This window comes from Triturus cristatus, chromosome 5_1 (genome assembly GCF_964204655.1).
Source record: "Triturus cristatus chromosome 5_1, aTriCri1.1, whole genome shotgun sequence".
NCBI lineage: Eukaryota > Metazoa > Chordata > Amphibia > Caudata > Salamandridae > Triturus > Triturus cristatus.
Genome location: NC_140587.1, coordinates 939,581,521 through 939,604,081, shown reverse-complemented (window position 1 = coordinate 939,604,081; position 22,561 = coordinate 939,581,521). Strand labels below are relative to the sequence as shown.

General features: G+C 46.9%; 1 protein-coding gene across 2 annotated transcripts in view; it reads left to right on the top strand.

Moving 5' to 3' along the window:
• Positions 1 to 22,561, top strand: part of LOC146832701 (cytochrome P450 2J5-like) — a 323,369-nt gene that overhangs the window by 263,323 nt on the left and 37,485 nt on the right. For both annotated transcript variants that reach the window (XM_085605996.1, XM_085605995.1), the window contains exon 8: positions 7,046 to 7,187. In XM_085605996.1, coding sequence (XP_085462122.1) covers positions 7,046 to 7,187 — 142 coding nt within the window. The remainder of the gene's footprint in view (positions 1 to 7,045; positions 7,188 to 22,561) is intronic.

Below are 22,561 nucleotides of genomic sequence, written 5' to 3'. Positions count from 1 at the left end.
TGATAGCACGCTATCTCAGCAATAAAAATCAGCGTTAGCCGGTGATAATTATCCTCGCGCTAAACGCGCTGAGAGATAATTATCTCCGGTTCTTGCAGATATGCCCCGTAGTTCTCAAAATGTACACAGAGTCACTGCTTCTATCCCCCATACAATCTTGCCACTTAGTTTCACATTTCGGTGTGCTTTGCAATTACAGGAAGCCTGGTCGCCATTATTGCATAGTTATGCTTGGGTTAAAAAATAAAAAATGCTCAAAGCAAGAGGGAACTGCACAGAAATTCTTGCTGATAATACTCCAGTATGCTGCTGTGACCTTCATTCACACTCACTAAATGCACTGTTTCATGCACAAATTGTTTGGAAACCACTACAGATAGCACAATCAATGCACAGCCGACTTCTCCACCTTGGAACCATTATGAAGCCATCAAACGAAGTTGAAAACCAGCACTGCTAAAATAGGGTGACTGCCGGTGTGTTTGTGAATTAGGATAGTGCTTTCTGCTGCAACAGGTTAGTTGGTAATGCCTCGATAGGTTTTCATGCAAAGGAGGAAAAAAATTGAAAATGAGGCATACAAAAAGTGCAAATTAACTACATCGAGAAAAACCTCACCAGTGAATAAACTTTACCAATGAGTTAAACAGTTACAAAACATTTAGACAATGGAGGAAGTGTTATTTAACCTGCTGTTTCCGGAGGAGAGGAGACAAGATGAGATGCTTGCAGAAGGAGCCAGGCCAAAAAGCAAACACAGGGGCAGCACCCCACTGAAAGGCAGGCGGTGCTTGTGCTGCATTTATGAGGAACAAGCAGCGGTGTAAATGCAGTAGTAGATATCATGGGGTCAGTAGTAGAAACACTGACACAAGCAGGGCAGTAATCACAAGCAGGGGGAGCATAGCGCTCTGCGACATTTACCTCTCCCCTTCTGCTGCCACTAGACCATGTCGGTGGGCTGTTCGGCGTTGAAGGGGTGCACTGTGCAGCGGATGATGAAGACGGAGAGCTGCAGGTGGCCCTAGCAATCCCACTCCTCACGCTGCTGCTGCCCTCACTGCACATGGAGGGGCTGCAGCAGCCAACGACCATGGGGCCACCATCCCTGGGCCCCCGGGGCTTGCGCACCCTGCAAGGGGCACCAGCGATGGGCCAGTATCCATGTGTCTGCAGCACCAAGTCCAGCTCTGGCGCTTGCCATCCAGCTCCGAGTCATCTTTACTGGAAGTAGGGTCCAGCATGGTGCTGACACTTGTTGCTGCTGCCCAAAGGGTGGTAGGCACTTATGGACAATTGCAGCTCCTGGTTACAGTATGCACTGCTTCAGAGCACCACACTCCCCCAGGGCACATAAAGCTCTTCAGCTGCCTATTTCCTTATCCAAGACAGTGCCAAGGCGGGGCAACCCTCACCAAGACATTTGCATCTCCTCTGTAACGGACTTCCGCCTCCTGTGACATCAGAGTCAACACAGGTGCCAGACCTGTAGTGTCCACCATAAGCAACACGTGGAAGTGAAGCAGCATGTAAGAATTTCAGTGCTTTTACATCCGACTTAATAATAACACCCAGTAACAGCTAGTGGAACTGCAGCTTCATGTAAGAATTTGAATGGTTTTGCTTTTGACACCTAGTAACGACTAGTGGAACTGAGGCTTCATATAAGAATTTCAATGCTTTTCCATTTGGCTCAAAAGTGCCACCTAGTAATGGCTAGTGAAACAATGTGAAGGCTTTTGCATTTGACTTTAGATGGCCACCTAGTAATGACTAGTGGAACTGCAGCTTCATGTAAGAATTTCAATGCTTTTCCATTTGGCTCAAAAGTGCCACCTAGTAATGGCTAGTGAAACAATATGAAGGCTTTTGCATTTGACTTTAGATGGCCGCCTAGTAACGACTAGTGGAACTGCAGCTTCATGTAAGAATTTCAAGCCTTTTGCATGTAAATTGATACTTGTAAATGTAAATTTACACCAGGGATCTCTAGTAACAACTTGTGGAAGTGGTCCTTCATGAAAGATTATCAGTGCTTTTGCAGTTGACTTGAGAGACACACCTAGTAACGACTAGTCAAACTACAACTTCGTGAAAGAATTTCAATGATTTTTAATCTGACTCAAGTGTGAGCTCTAGTAATGCCTTGAAGAATTACAGCTCTAGGAAAGAATTTTAAAGGCATTTATTGAAGTTGCGATTTTGAATCATCAGCATATTTACTCATCCTATTGAAATCAAGCACAATTTATTAGAATAGCAAAAGCGGATGTGTATATTTTCGTGTTGAAGCCACACCCCCTCAACTTTGTGGAGGACATTTGATGCAGTTTCATCGTCCTTGAGAGGGACATTTAGTAGCATAGTGAGCTATTGCAGCTTCGTGACATACGTGTTAGGCAGTTGCTTCTGACATGGGAGGGACATCTAGTTAAGTTTTGAAGGGCTGCAGTCTTGTTAGAGACTTCAGACTGTTTCTTCTGACTCGAGAAGGACATTTAGCTAATTGCATATGGTACTGTAACTATGTAAAAGGTCAGACCGAGTGGCTTTGTCAATGCTTATTCTCTTCTGCTGTCACAATATTTCCCTTTAGTGTCTGTGTTTATCTGTCAAGGTGTATGGATTTTTCCATCCTAGTGTCTACGTTGCCCTTTTCCAGGGTCTGTTTGTATATTTAGAGCAATATAGATTACTGTCATTGGAAGAGCATACTGATTGTTGGGGGCTATATTTAATACATTTCATTTTTACATTCTGGGCTATGGGAATTATAATGCATGGACATGGTGTTTTATATGCTGTAGTCATTGTGGATTAGTAGAATGGTGACAGTGTTTTGCCTGATCAGTGGAATTAAGTACTAGATTTGAAAAATGTTTCATTGTGAACAAGTGGTACATCCTGTGGGGTGTGGATTAAAGTTATGGCTACGGTCTGTGGCAGCATGGCAGCATCTGTACCCTCTGGACTTGAGCTAAAATGACACATGAACTTGAGAGATTAGTACATTGAAAATAATTAATAACCAGCAACCATCCTAATGCCAAGAGCAACCTTTCCGACTCCCTGAAAAGCCTCAAAGTACATTAAGAAGCTATAGCGATTTGATCAGTAATTATTCCCGTAGACAGATTAGCACCTTAGGGAGTGTTTTTAGTAGCAGGCCTAGATGACTGATACTTTGAACATCCAGTCATTAGTAACACCTGGAATGTTTAAGAATAATCATTAAAAAAAATGGTGGTACGCTAGCATATATGAGTAATGCTCATATTCATATCCCTTTAAAAAAGTATGTAAAGAATGCATTGTTATGATCCGAAACCTAAAAAACGGAATATTGGCACTTTTGATAAGTTATACATCTATAAAACCCTTAATGCATGGCTTAAGACCTATCACTTATGTAATAGGGGCTTAAGACCTATCACTTATGCAATAGGTGATATCACTAATGTCATACTTACTGCCATCACATGTAGAATCCCACATCTTCTGATATTTCTGCTTGTTTTTCCATGATTCCGTGTCCATCTTTGCTTCTCTCATTGGGGCATATCATCAAGCTCATTTTCGCCGCTTTAGCGGCCGATTTCGGCCGAAAAGCGGCGAAATAATTAGCCCACTATTTTCAAGGACCCGCTAACGCGTGTTTCCTTGATGCAGTCGCCGTTTTTTCACCATTTTGCATGTCAGCGATTATTATCGCTAATGACATGAAAAATGGGCGTTCCCCACAAGGTCTGCTTCATTTACGTGGCAAACAGAACTTCCCATTATTAACAATGCAGCCCCAGCGATGTAAAAAAATGCGCTAACCACGGTTAACGCATGAAGTTAACGTCTGGTTTTGCTTTTACTTAGCGATGCTGATAATGGGAGGTGGATCGCCATGTCACGACCACACTCCCCTATCAGCAAGCATCTCCATTATCATAGCTGGATTTGAGGCGATGTTTCTGTTTCTCGCCGTCTATCGCTGGAATTACATCGCCTGTTTGCAAAGCGTTGATAATACGCCGCTTACTTGAGAATTCCCATAAAGGCCCATGTTCTGGTGTCAACATGGGCTTCTATTGGAATTCTCTGCGGCATATTATCAAGCCCATTCTTGCCGCTTTAGCGGCAGTTTTCTGCCACTAAAGCGGCGATAATTTTAACGCCGTGCTTGATAATATGCCCCACTGTGTGTTTCTCCTCTTAAAAAGGACGAAGGCCTTCACTCACCAGGGTGACAAGCTTTATCGTCGGGCTCCTCCTTCACCATGGAGACAAGAGAGTTACATATGATGGACCTGCTTACTAAGCGGTTCCTTAGAGAAACGTAAACTATAAAGCTAAAAATGTGTAAAAAAAAGTGATTACTATGAGCTTTTTTTACCCACACCCTATCACATGAGTAAAAACAAAGGTAACTGGAGTGCTGTGCAATGTAGGACTCCAGATTATGCCAACATGTTTCTGCTCAATAATAAGACCTAAAGAACTCTGGGGCATTCATCAGGACAAATAGGTTCCATAAATCTCCATCATCACCACGGACTGTCGGGCAAACCTGTGGGACCCGTGGACTGAGCAGTGATTAGCAGAAATTTGAAAACTATAGCCTTTTAGGGAGGAGGCCTGATTTAAACTATGCACAGTCCCCTTTACTACTGACAAGAGACATTTGACTCCATTCAATTTATATCGGGTTGATATGTTATCTGCAATGTGATACATGAAGTCATGGCAGTGTACAGCAGGGGAGGGAGTTCAGAAAAAGTTAGTACCTTTACATAGGGGTTTCACATGTTTTTAGGTTTTGAGATAAACACATCAGTGCATCTACCTCACATCTGTAACTGAACCTTGACTTTATTTTTCAGTGAATTTCTGTTGTTTTTCTAATGCTATACCAACTTCCTAACCTTTGGAGACATCTTTTGGCCCATAAATGTTCTCAGGCTGTAAAACTGGTCTCTCCTGACCCATGCATGCATCAAATTCTTCCCTTTACGACTTTTCTGGCATGCTTTATAACGGCACGTTTGCCTGTGTGCCAATGTTGTAGTAATGCCTTTCAGGTTCAGGCTGTAGGATTAAGGCTGTCTTTAAGTTTTATGGTTGGGATGGATATCTATGTTCTGTACGTTATAATCGCTTCATATATTTTGGTCATATATTTTGGTGTAACATTTTATTTATTACTGTACAGCCCCCTCGTTAAAAGCCCTATATTGAATTCAATATATACATATAAATAAAATTGAATCAAAGGTTAACCTTGTAAGACGTTATTAGAATGCACTAAAAACATGCATGTTTCACTACAGTTTCAAAAGATTTTTTTTGCTTGTTTAGATGCTTGTTTGGAGCTACCTTGCTGCTATAAATAGGAGAAAAGCCGAGGAGACTAGTACAAATATAGTTCTAAAATATGAATGCAAACCATACTCAATTAGTAACCTTTGCAGAGGTTGGCCTCCTGTACATCGAGGATATGGTGAATTTAGCAACCCATCTTTTGTGGGCTAAGATCTGGAGTTCCCCTTTTACAAAGTTTTCCCGCCGTGTTTTAGTAGATTGAGTGAAACTTGATCATAGAAATAATATCACTTGGTCAGCATTTGTGAAGAAATCTTTCTCAGTTGTGGGTGTCCCTTAGTTATATCATACACTGAAAGAGATCACCGTGCCCACTTAGGGCCTCATTATGATGGCGGAGGGACGGCCACTGACAGGCTGTAGGTAGGAGTCCCTCCGCCATCGTAACAGGGATGTCCGCCCACCAGATTACAATGGCAGGCGGACATGTGGCAGTCAGAAAGACCGACCCCCATGGTCCTGACGTACAGATGTCATCGGACCGCCCGTCGGGCCTCCCTGTAGTCCCTGAATGGCGACGGTGGCTGTCAGGCACCGCCGTAGGAATTACAATATCTCCAGTCATTCTGCGACAGTCAACCCGCCGCGAAACGGCTGGCGGAAACAGATTTGGGGCCCAAAGTTCCCCCCCTAGGCCTGGAGCATGGGCCCTGGGGGGCACCATATCTACGAACCATGTGGCAGGCATGGTGCCTGCCACGTAGTGCAGGGATATGTCAACACCCTATTTTTGTATTTCGGTGGGGGCTGCTGACCACATCCCCGCCACAATACAAAATATAGGGAATGAGACCGCCGTGGTAGCGATCGCATTGTAATAAGATATGTGGGACTGCCTCCTTGTAGGCAGGTGGTCCCAAATATGAAACTATGGAGGAAGGACTGAAGTCCTTCCGCCATTGTAATCAGCCCCTAAGTACCTGATCCGCTCTCTCTTCTTCGCTCATTGCAATTCCATAAGATATGCAAAAGTCCAGTCCATGAATACAGTTTGTTCCTACATGGAGCTTGTTGTTTCAAAAGGAGTCGCACCATATTTATGCTGATCCCAATCAGGAACATAGATTTTATGTGACACGCTCTAGTCTATGTACCGTCTATTATCTGGTCCATTATCTGGTCGCTTTCCTTCAACAGGGTTCTTGGTATTTGTCCTTACCCTGCTTCTCTTGCGACACCATTAGCACACAATGTACTATGCACTTCATGTTTTCTGGAGATTCTACACGGCCCCTAGAGTTTAATTTTTACACCAGTCTTATTGTCTAATAATTGTAATTCAGCCCTACAGAGTATGAAGCTTTTACAATGTCTGCCATCCGAATTTAATTGTCATGTTGTTATTACTTTTATTCATTCTGCTTTAAGGATTATGAGAGATCATGGTACTTTGGCATCCAGTGAATCCTGATTTTTGCATTCTATAAAAAAATATTGTATCTCCTTTGCATGTACTGTATGCTTGTTGCTGTTCTCCTATGTTCATTTATAATAATTTTCTTGTTGTTTCGCACATTTGCAGGATCTAAGCATATCAAGGTTCTTAGATGATTGTATTTTAAATAATATTTGATATTTAATACTTGCTTTATAAAATATTTTTACTATACCCTTTTACGGCGATTTCAGGCTGAATAAAGTTTTACTGACTGAGTAACCTTTGCTTTTCCTGCAGGGTACCGTTATCTATCCAAACCTAGGCTCCGTGCTTCATGATCCTGAGCAATGGGAGACACCCCAGCACTTTAACCCTGGCCATTTCCTGGACAAGGATGGGAAGTTTGTGGGCAAAGAGTCCTTCCTGGTCTTTGGTACAGGTAAAGTCCACCTTCATGACTTCGCTGTTATGCATTTTTAGACATAAGAGAACCTTTATGTTGACGGCTTCAGTTTGACTGACTGAAAAGTGCAGAACTTAATAGTAAATCTCCTCTACCTTTGTGATATGTAACAGGCACTTTCCGGATTCGAAATCTAATGTGTTATTTAACCTAGTTACTTATTTTGTCAGCTGCGGAGTCCCACAGGATTCATCCTTGAGCCCCACCCTCTTCAACATCTACATGCCCCCCTCGCACCCATTGTCTGACAACACAGCCTCAACATTGTATCCTACGCCGGCGACACCCAGCTCATCCTCTTCCTCACCAAAGACCCCACCGCTCCCAAACTCAACTTCCAGAAAGGAATGCAAGACGTCGCAGTCTGGATGACCAACAGCTGCCTGAAGATCAACGCCTAGAAGACAGAAGTCCTCGTCCTCGGTACCACCCCTTCTGCATGGGACAGCACCTGGTGGCCAACCGCCCTCGGAAGCCCACCCACCCCCTCAGACCACGCCAAGAACTTTGGCATCGTACTCGACTCATCACTCTCCATGAACCGACAGGTCAACGCCGTCACCTCCAGCGGCTTCAACACCCTCTGCATCCTCCGCAAGACCTTCAAGTGGATCCCCCCTGAGTCAAGGAAGACAGTCACCCACGCACTCATCACCAGCAGACTGGACTATGGAAATGCACTCTACGCTGGCATCAGCAAGTCCCTACTCCGCAAACTCCAGATAATACAGAACATCGCCGCCAGACTCGTCCTCGGCTTCCCCCGACATGAACACATCAGCCAACACCTACGAAGTCTCCACTGGCTCCCTGTGGAGAAAAAAGTCACTTTCAAAATCCTCACTCATGCCTACAAATGCCTACACAACAACGGGCCCAAATATCTCAACGATAGAATCAACTTCCACGCACCCAAAAGAAACCTACAATCATCCAACCTCGCACTGGCCAAAACCCCGTGCATCCACAGTGCAGGCGGAAGATCCTTCTCTCACATTGCAGCCAAGACCTGGAATGAGCAACCAGCGGACATCAGACGTGCCCCCTCCCTGAACACCTTCAGGAAGACCCTCAAGACCTGGCTCAGATCTGCGGACCCCCCCTCAGCGCTGTGAGACCCTCACTTACAGACGCTTACAATTCCCTGATTGATTGATTGATTGATTGATTGATTGATTGATTGAATCAAATGATCTTGCATTATATGTAAAGTGCTCTGATACCTTCGGGTCTACCTAGCACTGTATGAAACCTAAAAATAAATAAATAAATACATAAGTATGAGACTCCACTGAGTTTCTTGGCCTTCACTTTATGGGACGTTCTGATTGAATTCTTTTGATCATCCAAATAGATTTGTTGCTGAAACTTTATGCTTGCTCTCACACTCTTTCAACATAGAGTTCTTTATGAGTTTTAACTGACTCCTTTCTTCCATTCTTAGAATCGGGATTCTTTCCTTTATGGGACAAACTATTGTTGTTACTGATTAATTATATATTGATTTGATATTAACAAGATTTTAATACCTACTGAATAATTTTTATTTATGACAATAAAAATAACATACTAAAACATTTAGAATTAATGAAACGCTTACAACTTTTCTAAATCTCTTCATTAACTCAAATCTTATTGATATTAAAATTGTTGATATTCAGATGATTTGATTTTTCTCTTCTTGCCAAAATGGCCTAGGTCCTTCGGCCTGACTGAGTGGGAATTAGTCAGGATGATGGTAAATCAGAAACTTTAAAATATCCTCTATTCTCACTCCCTCAAACTTGGTAGCAGAGATATGTTTGCGCTGAGAAGAGAAACTATAAATAATTTTCCGAGTTAGATAAAGCCCATGTACCATTGCCCAAAGCCTAGAATCTAAAGACTGGCAAGGTGGGATTTTCAATGCGGTTAGTGTATTGGAGGTGTGAGTATCATAGGGTTATGCCTCGTGAATATTAATTATTGGTGACGTTTATGTGCTTATTGAGAAGCAGTTGAAAAGGTTATCTGGCTCGTTACAGCCTAAGAACCCAGCAGAGATTAAATAGACATTGAGAACAGTAGAATACGCTATATTATCTGTGGTGTAGGTCTTGAGGTACTATCAACTATACAATTGAGATGGGAACTGTACTAATACTGATTGATGTTAGTGAAAGCTACCTACACAAAGGTGAAACTACATATAATAGGGTGATTTCCCTCTGTTCAAGATTTAATTTGACCGTGGCAACTCTTTTTGGTGAGAAGAGTCGGAAGAGGTTAAAACCTCAGTACTCCAATTGCTGTATTGTATTAATTTCCCTTAGACGAGCAAAGGGTTTGTTTATTTGCATTTGTTGAAGTTGTGAAATTGTGTGTATGAGAGAAACTGTAAAGCAGTGTGAACTGCTGCGAGGAGTGAGATCATACATCATAGTTTGCCGCTCTGTGATTAGTTGGGTGGTGTGTTGGTGCACAACTATTGGTAACTGACGTAACAGAGTGCCACGCTGTTATAGGTCAGATTGTTGTGTGTCGCATTGAGATTGGTAAGTGAGGCTTCAATTATTAATGATTTACAGAACTGGAGAAAAGAAATCTGATGTTTACGGAAAAGAATCAAAACATTTGGTTTTTGAATTTTGTTGTTTGCTGTATTCTGAATAATCCGAAAACATGAAAAGTTTTAAAAAGTATTACGAATTTGGAAAAATATGATGTGATAATTTCGGAACAGAAAGGTGAAGAGGCAACTCCTGAGTGTACGCCTGCACATTATTTTACAACAAATGTGGATTTACACATGTTAATGGCTTTGTCAATGGGTCACGATTGTAGGAGAGTAGGGTCTGCAATCCTATGATCACCCAGATTTTTGCTTTTGCTTCATTGGTTTACGACTTTCCCCGGCTGTGGGCCTGCCAATCAGACCCACAGCCTAGCTGTTCTCTCTCGAAATTATCACATGTACATTAGGTGCATCCACTAATTGGAACTGGGCCGCCTTGTCAGTCCCTGTCTCAGCATACCACAGGTATCCAGGGCATCGGTGTACCCAGGGCCTACCAGGGGCTGAAGCATGTATTATGCCACCCCTGGAATGGCCGCCCAAATCTGACACAACTGGCTGCACGACAGCTGGGGCCACGTGGTGTAATCACCCGTTGCTGTAGGTGTAGTATTCCTACACCTAAACCCTAAAATGGACACATGGATTCCTATCAGTCACTCCTATAGCAGGCCTTATCAATCCTGAAGGCAGAGTGCAGGGAATCATGTGGGACGGTGCTCTGGCGCGAGCTGAGCCAGTCGACGGCTTGCGGAACCAAGTCCTAATAGCCGTTCCAAGGTGACGCGGGCCAACTACTTTTAATGCATTATAATCCTGGCGGTTATTTGCTAACTTTGGCCTCACATCACCTACACATGTCGAGTAAGGTGTCATACGAATGGGAATACAAACCCCTCGCCAGTCCTGGTGACAGGGTTAGCATTCCCCCCTTTTAGAGGGACACGACATGGAAGTAACCTTGAACCCCGGTTAAAGTTGACTCAAGCCTCAGCATCACAAAATGGATGCTGCCACCAGACACAAGTCTGACCCCCTGCTGCTGGGGGACCTTCCAGCAAAGGGAGCTTGGACAAAGGGTTTCCTGTCGAGGGCGGTGTTAGCACCATCCCAGACAGGGTTTGTGTATCCCAGGTAGGCAGGGCTGAAAGGAAGGTGATTGCAAGTGGCACCCCGGTGCTCACTGTGCATAGCCCGGCTCAAACCAGTTTTGGGGGCACACCAGCCCCTGAGCTGGCGCGAAGCCGGACAAAGGATAGGGGTGTAACCACCCCCCTCCTGGCTCCACCCATAGGTAGAACCTAGTCACGGGCCAGCCCCTTTTCTTAGAATAAAGGTAGGAGCGAGTCCCCTTCCCAAATTGGATAATCAGATAATCGGATAACTCCGAATCACGAACCACTTTCCACGAAAGGAACTCTTGACTATTTCTGAAGACTCTCCCTTGTGGCTAAGGAGTAGCCACCCTGCACCAGCAGGCACCACCTAAGCGCTTGCAGTTTGCTGTAAGTCTCTCCTACGGATCAAGACTGCCCAGCTCGACGAGACCCGAGTCCCTGCCATCTCTGACCTTTTACCTGCCTCATCAGCCCAGCTGAGAGTCGTAGGTGTGACGAGACCTGCGGGACCGGCCATCTTCAGAACCTGCACGACGCTTATTTAGCACGCCCACCGAGGGACCCTCGAGTGAGTGCACCTAGGGTTTGAGAAGCCCTAACCCTGAGCAGCTCCAGCATCGAAGTCTGCCTCCCCAGCATCCCCGAGATCTGCGTGGGGGCCCTTCCGCTCCTTGCTGTTCACCGCGTTGTTCGACCACTTGCCGACCGGCTTGTGGCCCTCTTCACGACGCACCACGATTGTTCCATCACTAGTCTGGTTGTTCCAGACTGGCTCTTGCTCCCCTTCAACAGAGGAGTACCACGGACCCTCCTGGTCCACTCCCGACGCCATCTTGACTCCCCCGCTTGGGTTGCCACTGCCAAGATCCGCTGCCCCTGCCTGGGCCCAGCATCATCGACAGCAGACACCTTCGTGGGACAGCTCGCCCTCCATCCTGGTCGCCACCGCGCCTCCTGGTCCGAGGAACAGCCGAGTCCGACGTCATCCACTCACCTGGTCGAGGTGACTTCAACCGGTACCCTCCTGGTACCCACACGATCGCTGGCTAGCGGTTGAGAACTGAGTCCCCTCTGCTTTCAGGTTTTCTTTATCACCGATCCAGGCTTGGATCTCGCTGAATATCGACACTGGTCGCCTGCCAGCAACTCTTCTTTCAGGCTCCTGAGACTACAACGAGGACTTCCGACATCTTGCCGAACCTTCTACAGCCGCAGCCTCTGGGCTAGGTAACACGAGCATTTCGGTGCTCCATCGCAGGTTCGCTCTACAAGTGTCCAGTTCCTTTTTCGTTTAGTCCCACTGATCGGATCACTCCGGAATCAGTACCTCCAGACTCTAACCATTCGCATTTCACTGTTAGTGTAGATGGTTTCTCGTGCCCCTCGGGCATTTGTGTAAATTGTGCAACTGAAGTATTTTCCTAAGAGTTTTGTAGTGTGCTTAGCTCCCTGACTCATAAAGAGCCAGGGTAGTCTTGTTATAAATAAATATCCTTTATTTTCATAACAACTTGTGTGGTGTCCTTTCGCTTGGTGTTCAAGGGGTATATGTGATGGTAAACAGCCGGCTTAACACGCCCTCTAGAGTTTAGCCTAAGACTGCTCGTATCCACGCTACTAGGATAGCTGGTCTAAAAGGTTGACTTACAACCAATCATCAATAAGGGTCGTTTGGAATGATACACAGTGATCACTAGAATAGTGAGCACTACATATCAGGCCAACTTCTCACATTGGTGAGCAGCGGTTGGGATTTGAGCTTGCTGTTGTTTTACCACACACGTATCCTAAGAATATCGCAGTGAAAGATCACATAAGTACCCAGGTACATATAACTTAACTTAGAATACTCCGAGTTCTACTGAACCGGCTGTTGTAGTGTAACAGGGCTTAGCACACCCTGACTACAACTCTTAGCAAGGGATCAGTAAGTAAACCCATAGTGTAGGTAGGTGCAACACTTACACCTCACTAGAAAAGCATGTCGATCCACGGAGAGTCTTCGCAGACTCCCTTAGTGGTCAGTGACCCTCCACAGGTCGTGTCACGATATGCAACTCTTAGCTTCAAGGAGATGCGACAACTGTGTGCCTCCAGGAAGCTAAACCAGGGTTCTAACCCTACCATCGCAACTCTGATAGGTCTCTTAGAGGCGTACGATGCTAGGAGGTCCTCTAACACAGGTCCCCCCGGTGCAGATGGGAACATGCCACCCTTAGAGGGAACCCTCGGTGACCCAGACCTCGACCTCCACACAGAGGAGGAGGACGAGGACGAGTTATCGGGAGACGAGGCAGACAAAGGTCCAGTGGTAGTCGGCAGGCTTACAAGGACCAACTTAAGCAGGCATGAGAACGGAACTGGGGGAGCCCCGGGCCCACGCTCAAGCAGGCTTAACCTTGGGAACGGACGAGCTAGGTCTCTCTCCAGAGGCTCTGGCAGATCGGTTCATACACATGTCTCTCAGGCACCTTCTCAGAGAGGAATGACTTCCCCTCAGAGGAGGGAGCATGAAGCGAAGATGCGGGAGGTCAATCTGAGGATCGAGCGGGAAGAACTTGCCCTCGCCAAAGAAAGACTTGCCTTAGCCCGAGAGCAGAAATTAAGTGGGTTAGATCCCACTGGTGGCAGCATTCTCAATAGAGAGAAAGACAGGGGTATAGACACTAGACACCTGAGTAAAATAGTGCCCCCCTTTAAACAAGGGGACGACATCCACAAGTGGATAACTGCCTTGGAGAGGGCCTGCACTGTCCAGTGCGTCCCCCCAAGTCAGTGGGCAGCTATACTGTGGCTTTCCTTTGAAGGTAAAGGAAGGGACAAGCTCCTCACTACAAGAGCTGAGGATGCTAACAACTACCAAGTCCTGAAGAACACACTGATTGATGGCTTCGGCTTAACCACGGAACAGTACCGGGTGCTGTTCCGGGACACCCAGAAAATTCAGTCTCAGGATTGGGCTGACTTTGTCGATTGTGCCACTAAGGCTTTGGAAGGCTGGTTGCTGGGTAGCAAGGTTACTGATTACACAGGATTGTACAATCTTATCATGCGAGAACAGATTTTAAACAACTGTCAGAACCAATTGTTGCATCAGCACCTTGTCGACTCGGATCTGACCTCTCCCCAAGAATTGGGAAAGAAGGCGGACAGATGGGTCAGAACAAGGGTCAAGCAGAACCAGAATCAGAACCAGGGTGGTCAGAAGAAAGCAGACCAAAAGGGTAACAAGAACGAACAAAATGACCCGAAGTCTTCGACAGGTCCCCAACAAACCAAAGAGGGTGGGGGTCAGGCTTCACAGAAGAAGAAGACTCAAGAAGGCCAGTCAAAAAGGTGGTGCCAATACTGTAAAAGTAAGACTCACTGGTTTAGTGAGTGCACCAAGAAAGGAGGGCAAACTCCTGCCACTGCAGCCCCTAAGGCACCTGCGCCCCCTAGTACAGTCAGCAGTGGTAGTGCGCCTCCCAAGGCATTAGTTGGGTTAACCTTGGGAACCGAGGGGAGTGACGACTTAGTCGGCACGCTCACTCAGGCCGTCCTTGTCTGTACCGGGGATATGGATATGTCCCCTGATGCCAGTCCCAATACTTTGGGCAAATACAGACAGACACCTTTGATAAATGGAAAAGTGGCTCAGGCCTACAGGGACACGTGTGCCAGTGTCACCATGGTGACGCCTAACTTCGTGGACCCTGGACAGATCATGCTAGGTACCAGTTACCTAGTGACCAATGCCAGCAACGTCACTACCAATCACAGTATGGCAGTTGTTGATTTCTCCTGGGGAGGGGTAAGTGGCCCGAAAAAGGTTGTGGTTAGTTCAGACCTCCCCGTAGAATGTCTGTTGGGCAATGATTTGGAAACATCACAATGGTCAGAAGTGGAGCAGAGGACTCACATGGAGATGTTAGGCTTGCCAGCACATGTCCTTGCTGTGACCAGGTCACAGGCCAAAAGATGCCCCACTGAACAGGTGCTGGATCCTGGAAGAACGGACCAGACACCTTCCAAGAAAAGGAGCAGTAAGGGTAAGGCTTCGCCTTCCCCCTTGCCCCAGGTCGTGGATCAAGTCTCCGAGGAGGCTGACCTTAAAGAACTGAGGGAAACTGAGCCGCAAGAGCTTGAACCTGGTCAGGTTGAGTTTCTGGGCTCAGGGGGACCCTCCAGGGAAGACCTGGGGAAGGCACAGTTAGACTGCCCCTCACTTGAACCCCTCAGACAGCAGGCCGCTGCTGAGGCTGCAGGGAACGCCACAGGTACCCACAAAGTGTACTGGGACGATGGACTCCTGTACTCCGAGGCAAGAGACCCCAAACCTGGTGCGACCAGGAGGCTGGTCATCCCCTTGTCTCTGAGAGGTTTCCTTCTCACCTTGGCCCACGAGATTCCCCTTGCAGGTCACTTAGGCCAGAATAAGACTTGGGACAGAATTGTTCCACACTTTCACTGGCCCCACATGTCCGAAGATACGAAGGAGTTTTGCCGCTCCTGTGTCACTTGCCAAGCCAGTGGTAAGTCAGGTGGCACGACAAAGGCCCCCCTCATACCACTACCAGTGGTGGGGGTACCCTTTGAACGGGTGGGGATCGACATTGTCGGACCAATGGAACCCCAGACAGCATCAGGGCACAAGTTTATACTGGTGGTGGTGGACCACGCCACCAGGTATCCTGAAGCTATTCCCCTTAGGACCACTACAGCACCTGTGGTGGCACGGGCCCTACTTGGAGTGTTCTCCAGAGTGGGCTTCCCTAAGGAGGTCGTCTCAGACAGAGGTGCAAACTTCATGTCGGGATATCTGACTGCTATGTGGAAGGAATGTGGTGTCAACTACAAGTTCACCACACCCTATCACCCACAATGCAATGGGATTGTTGAGAGATTCAATAGGACCCTAAAAGGGATGATTCACGGACTACCTGAAAAGCTTCGGCGGAGATGGGATGTCCTGATACCCTGCCTCTTGTTCGCCTACAGAGAGGTCCCGCAGAAGGGGGTTGGCTACAGCCCTTTTGAGCTTCTGTTCGGACATCCTGTAAGGGGACCCCTTTGTTTGGTAAAGGAAGGATGGGAGAGACCTCTCAGAAAGCCGGCATCAAACATTGTGGACTATGTGCTCGGTCTCCGCTCGCGGATGGCGGAGTACATGGAAAAGGCGTCTAAAAACCTTGAGGCGAGCCAAGAATTACAGAAAGCTTGGCACGACCAAAAGGCTGTCCTGACTGTGTACCAGCCTGGACAGAAGGTGTGGGTGCTGGAGCCAGTGGCCCCAGCAGCACTCAAAGACAAATGGTCTGGGCCCCACACGATCATTGAGCAAAAGGGAGAGGTGACCTACCTGGTAGACCTGGGAACTCCCCGGAGCCCCCACAGGGTGCTCCATGTAAACAGGCTCAAGGCATATGTCGACAGGGAGGGCATGGGCTTGCTCATGGCCACAGATGAGGGACAGGAGGAGGAGAGTGACCCTCTCCCGGACCTGCTCTCTCAGAACCCAGACGATGGATCAGTAGATGGTGTTGTCTTTTGCGGCAGCCTCTCTGGACATCAACAAGAGGATTGTAAACAGGTTCTTCAATCCTTTCGACATATGTTCTCTCTGACACCCAGTCAGACCAAGTGGTGTACCCATGAGGTCGACACTGGGGACAGTCTGCCCGTAAAGAGTAAAATCTATCGGCAACCTGATCATGTCAGAGACTGCATCAAGACAGAGGTGCAGAAAATGTTGGAGCTGGGAGTCATTGAACCCTCGGACAGCCCCTGGGCTAGTCCCGTAGTGCTCGTGCCGAAACCTCACACCCAGGGCGGTAAGAAAGAGATGAGGTTTTGCGTGGACTACAGAGGTCTCAATGCAGTCACTAAGACTGACGCCCACCCGATACCAAGAGCAGACGAACTTATCGACCGGTTGGCCTCGGCCAACTACTTAGGTACGTTTGACCTGACAGCTGGGTATTGGCAAATCAGGTTAGCTGAGGAGGCCAAGCCCAAAACCGCATTTTCTACCCCGGGTGGGCATTATCAGTTCGTGGTAATGCCCTTTGGTTTGAAAAATGCACCTGCCACCTTCCAAAGGCTGGTGAATCGAGTTCTCACTGGGTTGGACGACTTCTGTGCGGCGTATCTGGACGATATCGCTGTCTTTAGCTCCACCTGGGAGGATCACCTGGTCCACCTGAGGAAAGTGTTAGAGGCCCTGCAGAAGGCAGGCCTCACTATCAAGGCCACCAAGTGCCAGATAGGGCAGACACAGGTTGTATACCTGGGCCACCTTGTAGGTGGAGGCCAGGTTCAACCATTGGAGAGCAAAATACAGGCCATCCAGGACTGGGCTCCTCCAACCACCCAGACTCAGGTTCGAGCTTTCTTGGGCCTGACTGGATATTACCGGAAATTTGTCAGAAATTATGGATCCATTGTGACCCCGCTAAACGACCTGACAAGTAAAAAGATGCCAAAAAAAGTTCAGTGGACAGCAAGCTGTCAGAAGGCATTCGATGACCTGAAGCAGGCCATGTGCACAGCACCTATCCTAAAGAGTCCAGACTACTCCAAACCATTCATTGTCCAAACAGACGCTTCGGAGCTAGGTGTGGGAGCTGTTCTATCGCAACTGAATTTTGATGGTCATGACCAGCCCATAGCTTTTATTAGCAGGAGGCTGACCCCCAGAGAGAAGAATTGGTCAGCTATTGAGAGGGAGGCCTTTGCTGTGGTTTGGGCCCTGAAGAAGTTGAGGCCATACTTGTTTGGCACTCACTTCAAGATTCAGACCGACCATAAGCCCCTCTTGTGGCTAAATCAAATGAAGGGTGAAAACCCCAAACTACTTAGGTGGTCCATTTCCCTACAGGGGATGGACTTCACAGTGGAGCATAGACCTGGCACTGATCATGGCAATGCAGATGGGCTCTCCAGGTATTTCCACTTAGAGCAAGAAGACTCACCTGGTCAAGGTTAGCTTATTGTCCCAAAGTTTGGGGGGGGGTCATGTAGGAGAGTAGGGTCTGCAATCCTATGATCACCCAGATTTTTGCTTTTGCTTCATTGGTTTACGACTTTCCCCGGCTGTGGGCCTGCCAATCAGACCCACAGCCTAGCTGTTCTCTCTCGAAATTATCACATGTACATTAGGTGCATCCACTAATTGGAACTGGGCCGCCTTGTCAGTCCCTGTCTCAGCATACCACAGGTATCCAGGGCATCGGTGTACCCAGGGCCTACCAGGGGCTGAAGCATGTATTATGCCACCCCTGGAATGGCCGCCCAAATCTGACACAACTGGCTGCACGACAGCTGGGGCCACGTGGTGTAATCACCCGTTGCTGTAGGTGTAGTATTCCTACACCTAAACCCTAAAATGGACACATGGATTCCTATCAGTCACTCCTATAGCAGGCCTTATCAATCCTGAAGGCAGAGTGCAGGGAATCATGTGGGACGGTGCTCTGGCGCGAGCTGAGCCCGTCGACGGCTTGCGGAACCAAGTCCTAATAGCCGTTCCAAGGTGACGCGGGCCAACTACTTTTAATGCATTATAATCCTGGCGGTTATTTGCTAACTTTGGCCTCACATCACCTACACATGTTGAGTAAGGTGTCATACGAATGGGAATACAAACCCCTCGCCAGTCCTGGTGACAGGGTTAGCATTCCCCCCTTTTAGAGGGACACGACATGGAAGTAACCTTGAACCCCGGTTAAAGTTGACTCAAGCCTCAGCATCACAAAATGGATGCTGCCACCAGACACAAGTCTGACCCCCTGCTGCTGGGGGACCTTCCAGCAAAGGGAGCTTGGACAAAGGGTTTCCTGTCGAGGGCGGTGTTAGCACCATCCCAGACAGGGTTTGTGTATCCCAGGTAGGCAGGGCTGAAAGGAAGGTGATTGCAAGTGGCACCCCGGTGCTCACTGTGCATAGCCCGGCTCAAACCAGTTTTGGGGGCACACCAGCCCCTGAGCTGGCGCGAAGCCGGACAAAGGATAGGGGTGTAACCACCCCCCTCCTGGCTCCACCCATAGGTAGAACCTAGTCACGGGCCAGCCCCTTTTCTTAGAATAAAGGTAGGAGCGAGTCCCCTTCCCAAATTGGATAATCAGATAATCGGATAACTCCGAATCACGAACCACTTTCCACGAAAGGAACTCTTGACTATTTCTGAAGACTCTCCCTTGTGGCTAAGGAGTAGCCACCCTGCACCAGCAGGCACCACCTAAGCGCTTGCGGTTTGCTGTAAGTCTCTCCTACGGATCAAGACTGCCCAGCTCGACGAGACCCGAGTCCCTGCCATCTCTGACCTTTTACCTGCCTCATCAGCCCAGCTGAGAGTCGTAGGTGTGACGAGACCTGCGGGACCGGCCATCTTCAGAACCTGCACGACGCTTATTTAGCACGCCCACCGAGGGACCCTCGAGTGAGTGCACCTAGGGTTTGAGAAGCCCTAACCCTGAGCAGCTCCAGCATCGAAGTCTGCCTCCCCAGCATCCCCGAGATCTGCGTGGGGGCCCTTCCGCTCCTTGCTGTTCACCGCGTTGTTCGACCACTTGCCGACCGGCTTGTGGCCCTCTTCACGACGCACCACGATTGTTCCATCACTAGTCTGGTTGTTCCAGACTGGCTCTTGCTCCCCTTCAACAGAGGAGTACCACGGACCCTCCTGGTCCACTCCCGACGCCATCTTGACTCCCCCGCTTGGGTTGCCACTGCCAAGATCCGCTGCCCCTGCCTGGGCCCAGCATCATCGACAGCAGACACCTTCGTGGGACAGCTCGCCCTCCATCCTGGTCGCCACCGCGCCTCCTGGTCCGAGGAACAGCCGAGTCCGACGTCATCCACTCACCTGGTCGAGGTGACTTCAACCGGTACCCTCCTGGTACCCACACGATCGCTGGCTAGCGGTTGAGAACTGAGTCCCCTCTGCTTTCAGGTTTTCTTTATCACCGATCCAGGCTTGGATCTCGCTGAATATCGACACTGGTCGCCTGCCAGCAACTCTTCTTTCAGGCTCCTGAGACTACAACGAGGACTTCCGACATCTTGCCGAACCTTCTACAGCCGCAGCCTCTGGGCTAGGTAACACGAGCATTTCGGTGCTCCATCGCAGGTTCGCTCTACAAGTGTCCAGTTCCTTTTTCGTTTAGTCCCACTGATCGGATCACTCCGGAATCAGTACCTCCAGACTCTAACCATTCGCATTTCACTGTTAGTGTAGATGGTTTCTCGTGCCCCTCGGGCATTTGTGTAAATTGTGCAACTGAAGTATTTTCCTAAGAGTTTTGTAGTGTGCTTAGCTCCCTGACTCATAAAGAGCCAGGGTAGTCTTGTTATAAATAAATATCCTTTATTTTCATAACAACTTGTGTGGTGTCCTTTCGCTTGGTGTTCAAGGGGTATATGTGATGGTAAACAGCCGGCTTAACACGCCCTCTAGAGTTTAGCCTAAGACTGCTCGTATCCACGCTACTAGGATAGCTGGTCTAAAAGGTTGACTTACAACCAATCATCAATAAGGGTCGTTTGGAATGATACACAGTGATCACTAGAATAGTGAGCACTACATATCAGGCCAACTTCTCACAACGATAACTCACAATGATGGTCTTTGGAGTTTTCCAAAATATTGTACATTTGAACTAAGATTTATTGAAAGATTGAGGGATAAACTGTATAAAATGAAGCCACCTCCTAGACCCGCACAGTACAAGGCATCAAACATTGGGTAAAAAACAGCACATGCTAAAGAGAGGGAGAAATAGCACAACAAAAATAGAAAAGCATTGCGTAATTATGCAGCTGCTGGAGGGGATGAGCAACAACAGAGATGGAGAAAAGCTATAATCAAGGGGCCTAGACTACATTCAGCCATTACTACTGACAAAACCGAGAAGCCAAAAAAGACTAAAACACTGGGAAAAACTGACGAGGAAGCTACAAAGAAACCAGTCACTGAGAGTGGTTCAGGACATTAAATGGATGCTTTGTTAACTGCATGTCCAAGACCTTATGTGACCCTGTAATAAATGCTGAGGAAACTTCGACAGTGGCTACAGCCCCTGTTGACCCAAATTTGATTCAAATTGAAAGAGCATTAGACATGACACAGCCTGCTGTACAACCTGTTTTAATCAAGTATTGTATCTGCACGAATTGAGACTGCATCTACAGTGATGCCTCCAAGTGTAATTGCTCAAATTGTATCAGCACCTATGTCTAGGGTTATGACATAACACCCAATGGAGATTCGCAAACCTACTACTCCTAATAAAGTAGTTTTAAAACAGTATTCCAAGGAGCTGTTGGAGGAGCACGTGTGAGAGGGTTTATACCAACATCAATGAATTCACAATTTGCAACTTAGACACCACAGCAAACAATTCAGTCATTAAGAGAAGGGAGAAACATTTACCTTGCAGCACCCATGAAACAGAGTGAGATAAATTTGTTTGAAGATGGGATTTTTTCCCCATGGTTTGGAGAGATGGCAGGGGATAAAAATACAGAGTCAGATTATCATTACACAACAGACAGAGAAGGAGAGACCATTAAATTTTCCTAGATTAAAAATAGAATTCAAAGAAATAATCAGAGTTTGTTTAGAACATGAGCAAGTGAACTAGTAACAGGAGAAAGAGCTAATATATCTGTGGAAAAATAAAACCAGACTTGCAGGGGTTACGCATGATAACCTGAAAGAAATAGCCTGAAAATATGATGTTGACAGTTCAACAAGTGTTACATTTCAGAAATGTTTCAGGGTACAATTAGATGATGAGTCTATTGAGACAATGGGTTTCTTCTGGAATGCAATTAAATATCACTGAATTAGTGAATTGCATCCGTAGATGGAGTGATTTTCAGAAATAAGAAAGTAAATGGACAAAGAAGACTAAAAAGAAGAAGAAACAATCAGGGTAGATCTTGCAGCATTTACGAATAATTTTCCAAAATTGAGAGACATACCAGTGCAGTAGTAAACATGAATTATTTCTTTGACATTGTAGTGTCAAAAGATTTGTGGGAGGAATGTTAAATTGCTGTACAATAGCCACGTACATAGCCAATGAGAGATGCTTGCCTTAATGCACCATCTCCTGAGGTTATGGAGAATTATGAAGCAGTAAGTATGTTTCTGAAAGGTGAAGTTCCCCCAAAATATATTGATTGGGTAAAGACTAAAGGAACTTCAAAGCAGCCAACAGAGTCAGCTTATGATAACTATGGGCGGTTGCTTCAGGTGCTCCCACAGCACAGTGGAAGGGTGTATCCAGATCCTAATAATATGGGGTTTTTCATGTCTCAATTTATAAATGGGTTAAGACCAGAGATCACTACACACATACAACAGAGTGTGATTTTTTGGTAAACACAATTGTTGGATCAAATCCTGAGATATTCAAAATATTGCAGTGATGAACAAGAGATGAAGAAGAAAAAGATTAAAGAGAAATTCAAATTAGCCCAGATGAAATTTTCTCAGAAGTGTTTTCCAAATCTGAATTAATCATTTTCTGTAAATGCCTGTGGTATGCAAGGTGCAAACATTGCAACATTGAAGAAAATTACCCCTTGTCACCTTTGTAATAAAATCAGGCATTGGAAGAGGGAGTCTAGGCTTAATCCAGATAGACTAAATAGAAATGTTCCTACGCAAGTAGGAAATCAGATGCAGATGC